Source organism: Sus scrofa, chromosome 9 (genome assembly GCF_000003025.6).
Source record: "Sus scrofa isolate TJ Tabasco breed Duroc chromosome 9, Sscrofa11.1, whole genome shotgun sequence".
Taxonomy (NCBI): Eukaryota; Metazoa; Chordata; class Mammalia; order Artiodactyla; family Suidae; genus Sus; species Sus scrofa.
Genome location: NC_010451.4, coordinates 12,427,287 through 12,442,027, shown reverse-complemented (window position 1 = coordinate 12,442,027; position 14,741 = coordinate 12,427,287). Strand labels below are relative to the sequence as shown.

Here is a 14,741-nt window from a genome sequence, read left to right as displayed (position 1 = left end):
GGGGCAGCCAAAAAAAAATTTAAAAAAGGAAAAAAAAATCTCAAAGGATTCTTTGGAGTTCCTTGGTGTCTCAGTGTGTTAAGGATCCAGTTTGACACAACACAAAACAAAAAGAAAAAAAAATTATACAGTCAGAGGAGAAAAATTTAAAACCAAATGCTAAAACACACACACATCCCTTTGGGACTTCACTCATTGAGACACCCTAGTTTAGTTCATCATAGCACCGGCTCCATTTTAGGCCTCATTGTTTTCTTAAAGCAACTTTTTTTTTTTGTCTTTTCTAGGGCTGCTCCCATGGCACATGGAGGTTCCCAGGCTAGGGGTCAAATTGGAGCTGCAGCTGCTGGCCTACACCACAGCCACACCAGATCTGAGCCACATCTGCAACCTACACCACAGCTCACGGCACTGCCGGATCGTTAACCCACTGAGCGAGGCCAGGGATCGAACCCGCACCCTCATGGTTCCTGGTCGGATTCATTAACCACTAAGCCACGACGGGAACTCCATAGAGTACCTCTTTTTTTCCCCTTCTCCTTGTTTTCCCTGTCTTCCCTGCGCCCCTCTCCACCCATTCTTTTCCTTTTTCTGCTGTGCTCAGTGTCCCTAGGTTGTGCATGCCCAAGCCATTCCTGCTTGGTCAAAGACTGGGAAGTGCAAGAGAGGAAGACTGGGGACAAGAAGGCCTGGAATGTCTTGGAGTGGTGAAAATATTTGTGTTTCCTATAAATGCCCACCAGAGGGCACCCATTCTAGAAGAGGCTTTCAAAAAATAAATGGACCCACTGATCCAACTTGTGGATGCCAGTCAGCCTCTTTCCCCAGCTCTACCCAGTCATGAGAAAGGTGGCCATGACAGCAGGCATGGAGTCTATGGGTTCCATGGTATAGACTCCCTCTCACCAAAGCTGATTTGGTCAATGATGGATGTCCAAGAGCAGAGACCAACCCGCATACCTGGTATGGGGACTCACCTGGAGACTAGACGCTTCTTGGTGGTAGACTGATTGTGGTGTAAATTGGTAGGCTGTGCTGCTCTGTAAGAAACTGTTGGGAGAAATGCTGACATTTCTAAGCAAATGGCATTGACACCTGAGAGGACGTTTGCAAAGGGTGATAAAAAAAAAAAGTCTCCCACTGTGTTGGAAGATAAATTTGTTTTCTGACCAGTATAATAAAGATAATGTGGGGCGGAGGGGGGCGAAAAAGATGTTGCCTCTCTCCAGAGGGCAGTTTTGCCAGCATTCCTCTTTTAAGGTTGAGGGTTTCCCAAGCTGTGTTCTTCACCTGCATCAGCCCCATGGTGTTTGGGGGCACAGAGAACCAATACAAACACAAAGCTCGTGCTGCCTGCTCTGCTGTGAATGATAAGCTGTCTAAATCCATTTGGGCTTATTGTCTCCTTACCAGCTGAATTTATAGAGATTAGCAGCTTAGGGACTGTCTAACCACATGACAACCTCCTGACCTCCAAACTTAATACCTTAAGCCTCCAACCATTAATTATTTCTCATGGCCGATAGATCGGGCAGTTCTTCTGGTCTTATTTGGTCTCACTCATGCCTCTGTGGTCAGGTGGTGGGTCAGCTGGAGTGGGCTGATTTAAAATGGCTTCGGTTGGGTCAACTTGCCTTTGTTCCATGTGGTCACTCACTTTACAGCAGCCTAGTTTAGACTTATTCTCACGGTATGGTAGGGCTCCAAAATCAAGCAAAAGTCCTGAAGGACTGCTATGTGGATGGACCTTGAGGCTTAGGTTAAAAACTAGCACACTCTTGGCATTGCCCTAGTGGCTCAGTGGAAATGAATCCGACTAGGAACCATGAGGTTGTGGATTCAAACCCTGGCCTCGCTCAGTAGGTTAAGGATCCTATGTTGCCATGAGCTGTGGTGTGGGTCATGGATGTGGCTCGGATCCCACATTGCTGTGGCTGTGGCATAGGCTGGAAGCTGTAGCTCTGATTTGACCCCTAGCCTGGGAACTTCCATATGCCACGAATGCTGCCCTAAAAGGCAAAACAAAACTAGCACACTCTTACTTCTGCTGTATTCTAACCTGGCAAAGGCCAGCCCAATTCTAAGAGTGGTTACATAGATGCCATCTCTTAATGGCAACAGTTTCGAAGTTGCACTTCAAGGTGTCTGTATGAGGAGGAGGAGTACTGGGGGCCTTTTTTTTTGGCTGCACCCTCAGCATGTGGAATTTCCCCTGCCAGAGTTAAAACCCTAGCCAGAGCAGTAACTGGAGCCACTGGTGTGACAAAGCCAGATCCTTAATCCACTAGGCCACCAGGGAAATCTTATTTTTTTAAATCACTCTACCACATGCTGGATCTTTTCCATCAGGGAGGCAGTGGTGATTTATCCACACGGGAACAGATACATATCCCAGATTCAGCTTTGACTTTCCTACTGCTATAGACTGAATATCTGTGTCCTCCTCATCCCCGAATTTTTATGTTGACATCCTAATCCTCAATGTGTTGACATTAGGAGGTGGGGCCTTAGGGAGGTGATTCGGTCTGGAGGAAGGAATCCTCACGAATCAGATTGGTGTCCTTATAAAAGGGATCTCAGAGAACTCCTTCGCCTCTTCCACCATGTGAGCTGCCTATGAACCGGGACGTGAGCTCTCACCAGACGTTGAATCTGCCAGCACCTTGATCTTGGACTTGCCAGCCTCCAGAACTGTGAGAAGTAACTGTCTGTTGTTTATAAGCTGTCTCTCAGTCTCTGATATTCTATCATAGTAGTCTGTTTTCCTGAAGAATGCTGATAAATAACACCCATCTGCAGTATTTCTGACAGCCTTACCATTCGTGGATACCTTATTCATTTTTGTGGTGTTTTGCACATGGCTTCTGACTAAGGAGTTTATGTTATGGTGAAAAAATTATAACAGGGAAACTTCTTGGTCTTGCCAGGTATACCATCACTCAAATGTAGATGCTCTGATTAAAAAAAAAAAAAAAGCAGTGTAATGAGCTTTTGTAGACTCAGTTATGGTGGGAGCTGAGAGGCCACACATTGTAAGTTTGGGGTGCAATCTTGTGCATTTGTGGTGCGTGCCTCATATCCACAACTAAAACATGTACTGTTTCTTCGACAGTTAGAACACATGCTTCTGGGAACTAAAAGATAGGAGTGGTTCTTGTCGCTTTTACAGGTAATAACTCATTTATGAATTCTTGGGTTCTTTTTTTTTTTTGTCTTTTTGCTATTTCTTTGGGCCGCTCCCACAGCATATGGAGGTTCCCAGGCTAGGGGTCGAATTGGAGCTGTAGCCACCGGCCTACGCCAGAGCCACAGCAACACGGGATCCGAGCCGCGTCTGCAACCTACATCACAGCTCACGGCAACGCCGGATCGTTAACCCACTGAGCAAGGGCAGGGACCGAACCCGCAACCTCATGGTTCCTAGTCGGATTCGTTAACCACTGCGCCACGACGGGAACTCCTTGGGTTCTTGATCATTATACAACTATAAGTGTGATAAAACTCATTGCATAATTAAAAAAATGAATTGTAGGGTTCAGTGGGTTTGGAGGACGTGTTCCCCAGGGAGGAGTAGGGCCGCTAAAGAGCACATTTGGTGTTCCATTACACTGGAACATGTGATGAGACTGCCCGTGGTCATTTTGGGCTCTTCTTGCTGAGTCAACAGGCAGGTAAGGGATTACTATACCAGTCTGAGTGATTGACCCCAATTTCCAAGGACTGCAGCTGCAGCTGTGATTCAGTCCTGAGCCCAGGAACTTCCATGCGCTACAGTGCAGTCATAAAAAGGAAAAAAAAAAAAAAAAAAGAAAAAAGGCCAAGGGCAGAGTTCCTGTTGTGGCTTGGTGGAAATGAATCTGACTAGTATCCATGAGAACGCAGGTTCAATCCTTAGCCTCACTCAGTGGTTTAAGGATCCAGCACAGCTATGAGCTGTGGTGTAGGCCACAGATTTGGCTTGGATCTGATGGCGCTGTGGCTGTGGCATAGGCTGGGATTGGATCCCTAGCCAGGGAACCTCCATATGCTGCAGGTGCGGCCCTAAAAAGACCAAAAAAAAAAAAAAAAAAAAAAAAAGCCAAGGGATTCACTGAGGCACCTCTTTGTATTCCTGTGTAATGTACAATAACACAGGTCAAAGGGAAATGTCATCAATCCAATAAAAGTTTTTCATTTCAAAATTAAAGAAAGCGGAATATTCTTGTTTCTATAGCAGTCTGGCCTCGGCTTCTCAACTTTTATCATTTCTCTCTCTTCCCTGTATGCACTTAACTCTCAATATGAAGAATTCCTGAATTTAATTTTTTAATTTTTTTATTTTTTAGGGCTGCACCTGCGGCACATGGAAGTTTGCAGGCTGGGGTCAAATCTGAGCTGCAGCTGCTGACCTATGCCACAGCTACAGCAATACAGGATCCGAGCCATGACTGTAACCTACTTACTCCACAACTCACTACAATGCCAGATGCTTAACCCACTGAGTGAGGCCAGGGATCAAAGCCATGTCCTCAATGGATTCTAGTCGGGTTCGTTACTGCTGAGCCATAATGAGCAATTCATGTTTTCATCACTTTGAGTTCTGTGAATGTGTTATCTTTAACTGTTATTTAAAGTACCTTTAGGTCTAGCATTGCCATGAGCTGTGGTGTAGGTCGCAGATGCGGCTCGGATCCCTCCTTGCTGTGGCTGTGGTGTAGGCCGGCAGCAACAGCTCTGATTAGACCCCTAGCCTGGGAACCTTCATATGCCGCAGGAGCGGCCCTAGAAAAGGCAAAAAGACAGAAAAAAAAAAAAAAAAAAGTACCTTTAGGACTTCTCACTGTGGGGAGTTCCTACTGTCGAGGGGAGTCCCCACTGTGGGGAGTTCCTCTTGTGGTTCAGTGGGTTAAGAATCTAGTATCCACGAGGATGTGGGCTCAATCCCTGGCCTTGCTTGGTGGGTTAAAGGATCTGGCATTGCCAAGAGCTGTGGCATAGGTCACAGATGCGGCTTGGATCCCCAGTTACTATGGCTGTGGCTTAGCTTGGCGGCTGTAGTTCTGATTAGACCCCTATAGCCTGGGAACTTCCATATGCTGTGGCCCTAAACAGACAAAAAGAAAAAAAAAAAGGAGTTCCCACTGTGGGGCAATGGGTTACTGATCTGGCTTTTTTTTTTTTGGCTTTTTTTTGCTATTTCTTGGGCCGCTCCGGCGGCATATGGAGGTTCCCAGGCTAGGGGTCCAATCGGATCTGTAGTCTCCGGCCTACGCCAGAGCCACAGCAACTTGAGATCCGAGCCGCGTCTGCAACCTACACCACAGCTCACAGCAACGCCGGATCGTTAACCCACTGAGCAAGTGCAGGGATCGAACCCGCAACCTCATGGTTTCTAGTCGGATTCGTTAACCACTGCGCCACGACGGGAACTCCTGATCTGACTTTTTTTTAGCAGAGCTGGTTCAATCCCCAGTCCTACACAGTGGGTTAAGGACCTGGTGCTGCTGCAGCTGTGGCATAGGTCACAGCTCTGGCTCAGATTCAATCCCTGGCCCAGGAACTTGCATATGCCCAGGTGCATTGGAAAAAGAAAAATAAACAAGCAAAGTATCTTTAATGAGATTTCCTTATAATTAAAATTGAAACAAAAAGTTCTTATACACACAGAAAGGTATGAGGAAAAAGCAGTATGACATAGGGTACAAATCTTTTTCGTTCTTTTTTTTTTTTGTCCTTTTTGCTATTTCCTGGGCCGCTCCTGCGGCATATGGAGGTTCCCAGGCTAGGGGTCGAATCGGAGCTGTAGCTGCCGGCCTAGCCAGAGCCACAGCAACTCGGGATCCGAGCCGCGTCTGCAACCTACACCACAGCTCACGGCAACGCCGGATCGTTAACCCACTGAGCAAGGGCAGGGACCGAACCCACAACCTCATGGTTTCTAGTCGGATTCGTAAACCACTACGCCACCACAGGAACTCCTCTTTTTTTTTTTTTTTTTTTTTTTTTTTGCCTTTTCTTGGGCCGCTCCCGTGGCATATAGAGGTTCCCAGGCTAGGGGGTCAAATCGGAGCTGGAGCCACCCGCCTACGCTATAGCCACAGCAACGCAGGATCCGAGCCGCGTCTGCAACCTACACCACAGCTCACGGCAACGCGGGATCGTTAACCCACTGAGGAAGGGCAGGGATCGAACCCGCAACTTCATGTTTCCTAGTCGGATTCGTTAACTACTGCGCCATGACGGGAACTCCCCAAATCTTTTTCTAAATAAGTTCAAATGAGCTTTTTTTAGTAAGTATACATAAATCTAAGCAATAAGAAACCAGTTTTTAATTTTATCATTTTCATAATATTTTACATAAAAATGGCTTGTTTCATAATCGCTGCACCTTATTTTGATAAAATATGGTAACAATAATAATAACTGCTAAAATTTATTTATTTATTTATTCTTAGGGCCGCACTTGTGGTATATGGAGGTTCCCAGGCTAGGGGGTGAATCAGAGTTGCAACTGCCAGCCTACATCACAGCCACAGTAATGCTGGACTCTTAACCCACTGAGTGAGGCCGGGGATCCGACCTGCATCCTCATGGATACTAGTCAGGTTCTTAACCCATTGAACCACAACAGATACTCCGGCTGCTAAAATTTATTAAAAGCACTGTTTGCTAACTGCCTTTTATTTCACTGGACATATCTGTATAGGCAGTAGTCTCTGGTCTGGGATGACTTTTTTTCTTTCTGGAAAATTCACTATTTTAAGGCCAGATTAAAAATTGCTTTCGGAGTTCCCGTCATGGCGCAGTGGTTAACGAATCCGACTAGGAACCATGAGGTTGCGGGTTCGGTCCCTGCCCTTGCTCAGTGGGTCTACGATCCGGCGTTGCCGTGAGCTGTGGTGTAGATTGCAGACCCGGCTCGGATCCCGCATTGCTGTGGCTCTGGTGCAGGCCGGTGGCTACAGCTCTGATTGGACCCCTAGCCTGGGAACCTCCATATGCCGCGGGAGCGGCCCAAAGAAATAGCAAAAAGACAAAAATAAATAAATAAATAAATAAAAATTGCTTTCTTTGTAAAACTTCCTGGAGGCATCCTGAAGTTAGGTTTTTTGGAACCACTTTGCTCTGTTACAGCACACACTGCCTCCTAATGATCCGTTTGAGTGTCTCTCTTCCCAGTTCGGTTGTAGGACCTTGATGGTAGAGACCATATTTTCCACTTTTTGGGTCTTCTGTACCTACCACAGTCTTCCTTTTTTCTTTTCTTTTCTTTCTTTTTTTTTTTTTTTTTTTTTTTAGGGCCACACCTGCAGCATATGGAGGGTCCCAGCCTAGGTGTCAAATTGGAGCTGTAGCCACTAGACTACACCACAGCCACAGCAACGCCATATCTGAGCCACATCTGCGGCCTACACCATAGCTCATGGCAACACAGGATCCTTAACCCACTGAGAGAGGCCAGGGATCAAACCCTTGTTCTCATGGATACTCTTTGGGTTTGTTAACCCCTGAGCCATGATGGGAACTACTGTCCCTTTTTCTAAGCATCCTTCATTAACTTGTTTCAATGAATTAAACAAAAACAGCTAAAGTTTAATGCAGCGTGTAAAATTTGATTTTGGATTTATTCACATTAGCACATGAACTTTAGCAAAATGTTTTTGTGTTATCGCATTCCATTGTCACTAAATCTTTTGTCAGGTTAAGTGTTAGTGCAATTGTAGTTGAGGCTACTTGTTCATTAAGTGCCAGTCCTAGTCTGAAGCTCTGTTGCTTCACCCTTGGCCTCAGAATTCTCTGCTCTGCAGTAGCTATCAGAGGAGGGGTTGATTCCTTAAAGGGTAGGGAGCTTTTGATCAACTGAAGTAAAAGGAGGAAAAAGTGCCTTAGGCCAAGGGAGAGGTGGTGTACAGCTTTGTAAGCAGATAGGATACGGGGTCCCTGGACAAAGAACGAGGCATGGCTTGGGTGATGATCTTGGGTAGCTGTGGAGTGACAGTACTAAGTCCTAACCACTAGGCCACACGGGCCAGCAGCCTTGATGTAGGTCCCCAGTCTGTTTTTGGAGAAAAAAGTTTGGCAAAGAGGCTGAGAATAGTGAGGCAAGTGAACTGTTTATTAGGTGAGAAGATATCTGCAGAGAAAGCACAGGTGAGGGAGAGACAGACAGAGCGAGCAAGCCACGCACTTTGGAGTGGTTTAAATCAATTATATGGGAGCAGCTCTTGCAGGTTTCCTCTGACCAATCATCTTGTTTTATCTGGCTTTGAGTCCATATTTGGCCTGACTCAGGGCCCTCCTGGTGTGTGAGAGCATCTTTTAGCCAAGGTAGAGTCTACTGCAAGGGTTTCTGGGAAGTTGACAGGATATACTACGGTCTGGTGCCCCCACCCGCTTCTCTGACAACTGAGGAATCTTTCTGAGCATGTGTAGTCTGGGAGCTTTCATTCACTTCAAGAATGAGAAATATATGGTCTCTTGTGTTTTGTTTTTATTTGGCCACACCCATGGCATGTGGGAGTTTCCAGGACAGGGACTGAACCCAAGCCATAGCAGTGACAACAGAGGATCCTTAACCACTAGGCCACCAGGGAACTCCATGAGGTCTCTTTATCTTTTATCCAAGAAGGAGTCCTTGCTCCTGCCATATATATATATATATTTCTTTTTACAGCTGCGCCTGTGGCATATGGAAGTTCCCAGGCTAAGGGTCTAATGGGAACTGCAGCTGTGCTCTATGTCACAGCCACAGCAACACTGGATCTGAACTGCACCTGCACCTAAGCCGCAGCTTGAAGTAATTCTGGATCCTTAACCCACTGAGTGAGGTCTGGGATTGAACCTGCATCCTCACAGAGAAAAGGGTGAGTCCTTAACCTGCTGAGCCACAATGGGAGCTACTCTTATCATAATTCTTATCTTGAAGTATTTGTCCGCAGGGGACAGATTCCAGTTGCTCAGCCTGGACCCCATCTATCTCCAGCCTCACAGGAACAAAGGAAGGGCAGTCAAGACAGTTCAGTCATAAAAAAGTCCTAGTTCCTCTTCATGGGACATACCTAACAACCTGACACAAATCTTTTGAGTTTTGTAGTTAGTGCCCCACCCAGGTGGAGGACAGAATATTGATGTTGACCCTCTTAAGTCAACTAAAGCTTGAACTCTGTAGACCTTCGCCCCAATTCTGTGCTGAATTCTCCTCTGCTCAAGTGCCTTCATGAGTATGAATGTGCACGCTCCTTAGCTTAAGACTTCCTCAGTTTTGCTATTCAAAGAGACACCACTTTGGTAAAGATCCCTGGCATTCTTATTTGCTCCAAGTAATAAATCCTTCCTTCTTCCCCTCTTCGGCTCGGCTGTATCTTCTGGCTCCACACCCACCAAGGGGCGAACCCAGTTTTCGAGTAACAGCTTGACCAATAGGAGTGCAAGGGACACACAGACAGCCGACAGTGTCAACAGCAAAGGCTGATGGGAAGGTCAGCTTGCCCTCGCTCCCTCAATTCCAGAGGCAACAGCTTAAAGCAGCTCCAGGTTTTGCCTCTACCTCAAGATAGCTCCGCCTCTGCCCTTTCACCCTGTAGTACTTCCTCCCCCGTCTCCCTCCCTCCGCGGCGGTCCCGCCAGTCTCTCCGACGCCGAGACCGACCGCATGCCCCAGGACGCTCCCATTGGCTCCTCCAGGCAGAAGCCCCGCCCCCACGCTGCTATCTCGCTCTCCTTCCTCGGCGAACGCGGCGTAGGCGGCCGAATACAGCCTGGCCAAGGCAGAGCAGTAGAGCAGCAGGAAGCGGCCTCTCTTTCCGGGAACCCCACTGCCTTGTGGGATCGTGGCTGGTTCCTCCGGTCTGGGCCGGTTTTCCCGAATTCCTCCGCCCCGCCTCCTCGTCTGTACGGAAGCTGAGAGGGTCCGTGGGCAGCCATGGCGGCGCACCTGAAGAAGCGGGTGTACGAGGAATTCACTAAGGTGGTTCAGGTAAGCCCTGGAGGGAAAAGTCCCGGAACCCATTTGGGGTAGAGGAAGATTATCCGCGCCCCAGGCACTTTGCCAGAACGAGCGCCACAAAGCTGGGCTGAGTGCGGACTGCTTTGATAGACTGGACTACACTTTAGTGGGCGTGTTCGTTCGCCTCTGCTGCTTGTCATTATTAACATGTGCAGTCTGACACTACAGAAAATTTACAGTTTACAAAAATATATTATTCGTAATCTAATTTTATTCGTAGTACATCAGCATCTTCATTTTACAAATGAGGACTTTGAGGCTTCTGGAGGGGTGCGTGGACACAGCCAATTAGTGGCAGATTCTCTCCCGACTCCCGTTACAAAAAAAAAAAAAAAGCGCGCCTAAGGACAAGGTAGCTGTATGCGAAACTCCAAGAGATTGGAAGAGGAGTTTAAAGTCCTCGAGACTCAGATCAGGCGAGGGTCACAGGCTTTATAGGGATAGAACTTTCTGTTGATGGAACAGTTCATCAAGGAAGGAGGGCAATACCTTTTTCGTTTGGAGTTGTTCACGGACTGGTGGGCCAAGCCCCTGTCAGCAGCCAGTGATTCTCCGTGTATTTCCTCATTGATATTCCTAAAGTAGAGTTCGATATCAAGTCATACCTCATGTTGTGCTTCTCAGGCTTTGTGTATACAAATCACCTGGGGGTCTTGTTAAACTGTAGATTCTACTCACTAAGTAAATCGGGCGGGAGAGGTGAGGCAATAATCTGAATTTCTGACGAGCCCCCAATTGATGCATCCTTAGAGGCATAAGCTTGTAGAGTAGCAAGATTTAGACCATGCAGCAAGACACTGATCCTTAAGCATTTAATTTTTTCCTTTAGCAAAAGTTTATTGAGTAAAAGAGTTGTTATTGTGAGAGTTCCCGTTGTGGCTCGGCAGAAACGAACCCAACTAGCATCCATGAGACGCAGGTTCCATCCCTGACCTCGCCCAGTGGGTTAAGTAAGGATCCCGCGTTGCCATGAGCTGTGGTGTAGGTCGCAGATGTTGCTAGGATCCTGCATTGGTGCATAGGCCTGCAGCTCTGGTTTGACCCCTAGCCTGGGAACCTCCATGTGCTGCAGGTGCAGCCCTAAAAAAAAAAAAAAAAAAAAAAAAAAAAAGTTGTTACTGTGTATTAGGTAAATGGAAAGGTGCTGAGCTACAAAGTTCAGTGCACATTAAGTTCCATGTTCTTTAGGAGCTCACAGGCTGGTGGGAGATAGGGAACAGTATGTCTGTGGTTATAGTGCCAAGAGGTGATTGCATGAACAAATCAAGTCTGCCTCTCTCTTTTGCAACTACTCTTTATAGAAACTCCCTAGCCTTTATTATTGGACAATGTTCCTTCCAGCTGTATCACTGCCTTTTTTTGTTTTGTGGACACTTTGTGGCATATTCCCATTGTGTGTAGGGAATTGACTAACTTCTTATTCTTGTTTTTTCTTAAAAAACCTGACACGTTTTTGTTGACTCTTTTTTTTGCTTGTTTTTTAGGGCCACACCTGCGACATATGGAGGTTCCCAGGCTAGGTGTCGAATCAGAGCTACAGCCACAGCCACACAGGCTCCGAGCCGAATCTTTGACCTACACCACAGCTCATGGCAATGCCAGATCCTTAACCCACTGAGCGAGGCCAGGGATCAAACCCACAACCTCATGGTTCCTAGTCTGATGCGGTTCTACTGCACCACAAGGGAAACTCCGGTTGACTCCACTTTTATGTGAAATTAGTTTTCCTGAACTTTTAGAATGAGTCAGGATTCAGGAAAGCTTTTTGACTTCAGAGCTCCTTCTATGGCTTGCCTTTTAGGATTTCCTAACTCTGTTTCCTTGGGCGCTCTTAAAAAAATTGTGGCAAAATATACATACCAAAATTTACCGTTTTAACCATTTTTAATTGTACAGTTCAGTGGCATTAAGTGCATTCACTTTATTGTGCAGTGTCACTTCCTTTCTTCCAAACATTCTGTTGTTCCCACTTACCAAGACTACTCACCCCTCCTCCAACATGGCTAGTGTTTGCACCTCTCCAAACTTTTGTATCTGTTGTTTCTCTCTCTTTTTCTGGCTGCACCTGAGGCCTATGGGAGTTCCTGGGCCAGGGATTGAATCCCAGCTGCAGCTGCAACCCGTGCTGCTGCACCACAAGAGAACTCCTATAACATTTCTCTTACGTTGTGATCTTTTTTATATCTACCCACCAGGGCCTTACATAATCCCTGGAGTGACAGGTTCCCTTTCACGTGGACTTTTGGGCACTCATTCCATGCATCAAATATATCTAGATTGGTTCTAATTATGCATCATCCTTGGGAGAATTGAGAAAATAGTCACTTAGCTAATTGTATGTTTTCTGTGGTTCACACGAGGATCCCTGACTGAGAAAGACTGGTAGTAGGTCATCATTCCTATTTTACAGATGATAAAACTGAGAACCATCGCTTTGTCTCCAGGTGGCTTTTTTCCTGATTCATAGCACTGCTTTTTGTTTAGGCTAGGTCTGTCACCTAAATACATTATTTGCTATAGGGAAAACTATTTCCATCAGATGGGGCAAAGTTAAATTTGCAGTCTCTGTGTTTTCAGTTAGGTTTTTAGGTTTTCATGTCTTATCTTCCCTGCCGTCTTGCAGCAACAACAGGAGGAAATTGCTACTAAGAAACTCCGACTGACAAAGCCAAGTAAATCTGCAGCACTCCACATAGATTTGTGTAAGGCTACCTCCCCAGCAGATGCTTTGCAGTACCTGCTTCAGTTTGCCAGGAAGCCTGTTGAGGCAGAAAGCGTGGAAGGAGTGGTCAGGATTCTCTTGGAACATTATTACAAGGTAAGTTCTTGAGGTCCTGCTGTGAGGATGTATGGGAATATGTGTAAGAGTTGTATCATGTCTGAGAATGAATTAATATTTCAGAATAATTAAGAAGGTGTTCATTTAGCAGTGGTTTTTGTTTGTTTGTTTGTTTGTTTTGTCTTTCTAGGGCCACACTTTCGGCACAAGAAGTTCCCAGGCTAGGAGTCTCATCAGAGCTGTTGCTGCTGGCCTATGCCAGAGCCGTAGCAATGCCAAATCTGAGCCTCATCTGTGACCTACACCACAGTTCATGGCAGCGCTGGATCCTTAACCCACTGAGTGAGGCCAGGGATCGAACCTGAAACCTGGTGGTTCCTAGTCACATTCAATTCTGCTGCGCGATGATGGGAACTCCCATTTAGTAGTCTTATTACTGAGTGTCTTCTCTGTGCTAGACACTGTAGATACAGAGCTAAAAAAGATCCAGAAAGGTCCTGTCCTCAGAAGCTTTCAGTATTTAAATAGAAACAGATGTGAATGATAAAGTGCATGAAATTGCTAAGGATACGGAGAGTGCAGTGGAGCACAGAGGAGGAATTAACTTCTACCGCTGTCCTTCTGTAACCAGATTTGTCTCTCCTGCTGTTACGGCTTTAATTCAAGGCCCTCATATCTAACTGCAATAGCTCTCTCTCTCTTTTTTTTTTTTTTTAAACTTTCTTTCTTTTAGCTAAGTGGCATTTTATTTCTCTATTTTCATGGGTTAGAAGAAAACATCAATTCATGCATGAATAAATATAGGAAATATTTCAAACAAAATGAAATTCACAAAATATGTTTTTTCAGTTTTTATTTGTGAGATTTGAAGCAAAGAGACAAGAAATAATTTTCAAATATTTGAATCACAGATGAATTGGAGTTTTAAACCTTTAAACTTTAGTATTGGCAAAAAAAAGACCAATAAATAAATAAGTAAATAAACTTTAGTATGAAAGTTATTAATCTTTTAGAAAATAATCAACTATCAGATACCCATTCTTGGGATGAAGCAGTTATTAAATTAAATTTTGTCAAATTTACTCTTTTCCTGAAGTTTTTAGAAAGTATCATGATATTTTTCTCTAAATAGTTCAGTACATACAACTTTCTTTTTTTTTAATTTTATAGTGGTTTTTATTTATTTATTTATTTGTCTTTTCTAGAGCCACACTTGCGGCATATGGAGGTTCCCAAGCTAGGGATCCAATTGGAACTATAGCTGCTGGCCTACGCCAGAGCCACAGCAACATGGGATCCAAACCTCATCTTCGACCCACACCACAGCTCATGTTGATGCCAGATCCTTAACCCACTGAGTAAGGCCAGGGATCAAATGAGCAACCTCATGGTTCCTAGTTGGACTTGCCAACCACTGAGCCACGACGGGAACTCCTTATTTTTTCCATTGTAGTTGGTTTACAGTGTTCTGTCAATTTTCTACTATACAGCAAGGTGACCCAGTTATACATTCTTTTTTCTCACATTATCATGCTCCATCATGATATATACAGCAGGATCTCCTTGCTTATCTATTGCAAAGGCAATAGTCTGCATCTATTAACCCCAAGCTCCCAATCCATCCCTCTCCCTCCCCGTCCCCCTCGGCAACCACAAGCCTGTTCTCCAAGTCCATGATTTTCTTTTCTGTGGAAAGTTTCATTTGTGCCATATGTTAGATTCCAGGTATAAGTGACATCATATGGTATTTGTCTTTCTCTTTCTGACTTAATTTCACTCAGTATGAGAGTCTTTAGTTCCATTCATATTGCTGCAAATGGCATTATTTTGTTCTTTTCAATAAGTACATCTTAAGAAGGGACTTTTTAAAACACAAACCATTTAACCACTTCAAATACAATTAAGTTATTCCTTCATGTAATCTAACAAATAGTCGATATTCAGATTTCTCTAGTTGTTCCAAAAATATCTTGTTAT

At 45.2% G+C, this 14,741-nt stretch overlaps 1 protein-coding gene across 1 annotated transcript in view; it reads left to right on the top strand.

Moving 5' to 3' along the window:
* Nucleotides 9,758-14,741, top strand: part of INTS4 (integrator complex subunit 4) — a 119,063-nt gene continuing 114,079 nt past the window's right edge. The window contains exons 1-2 of the mRNA XM_021062562.1: nt 9,758-9,955; nt 12,609-12,803. Of these exons, the coding sequence (XP_020918221.1) occupies nt 9,902-9,955; nt 12,609-12,803 (249 nt within the window). The 5' untranslated portion in view covers nt 9,758-9,901. The remainder of the gene's footprint in view (nt 9,956-12,608; nt 12,804-14,741) is intronic.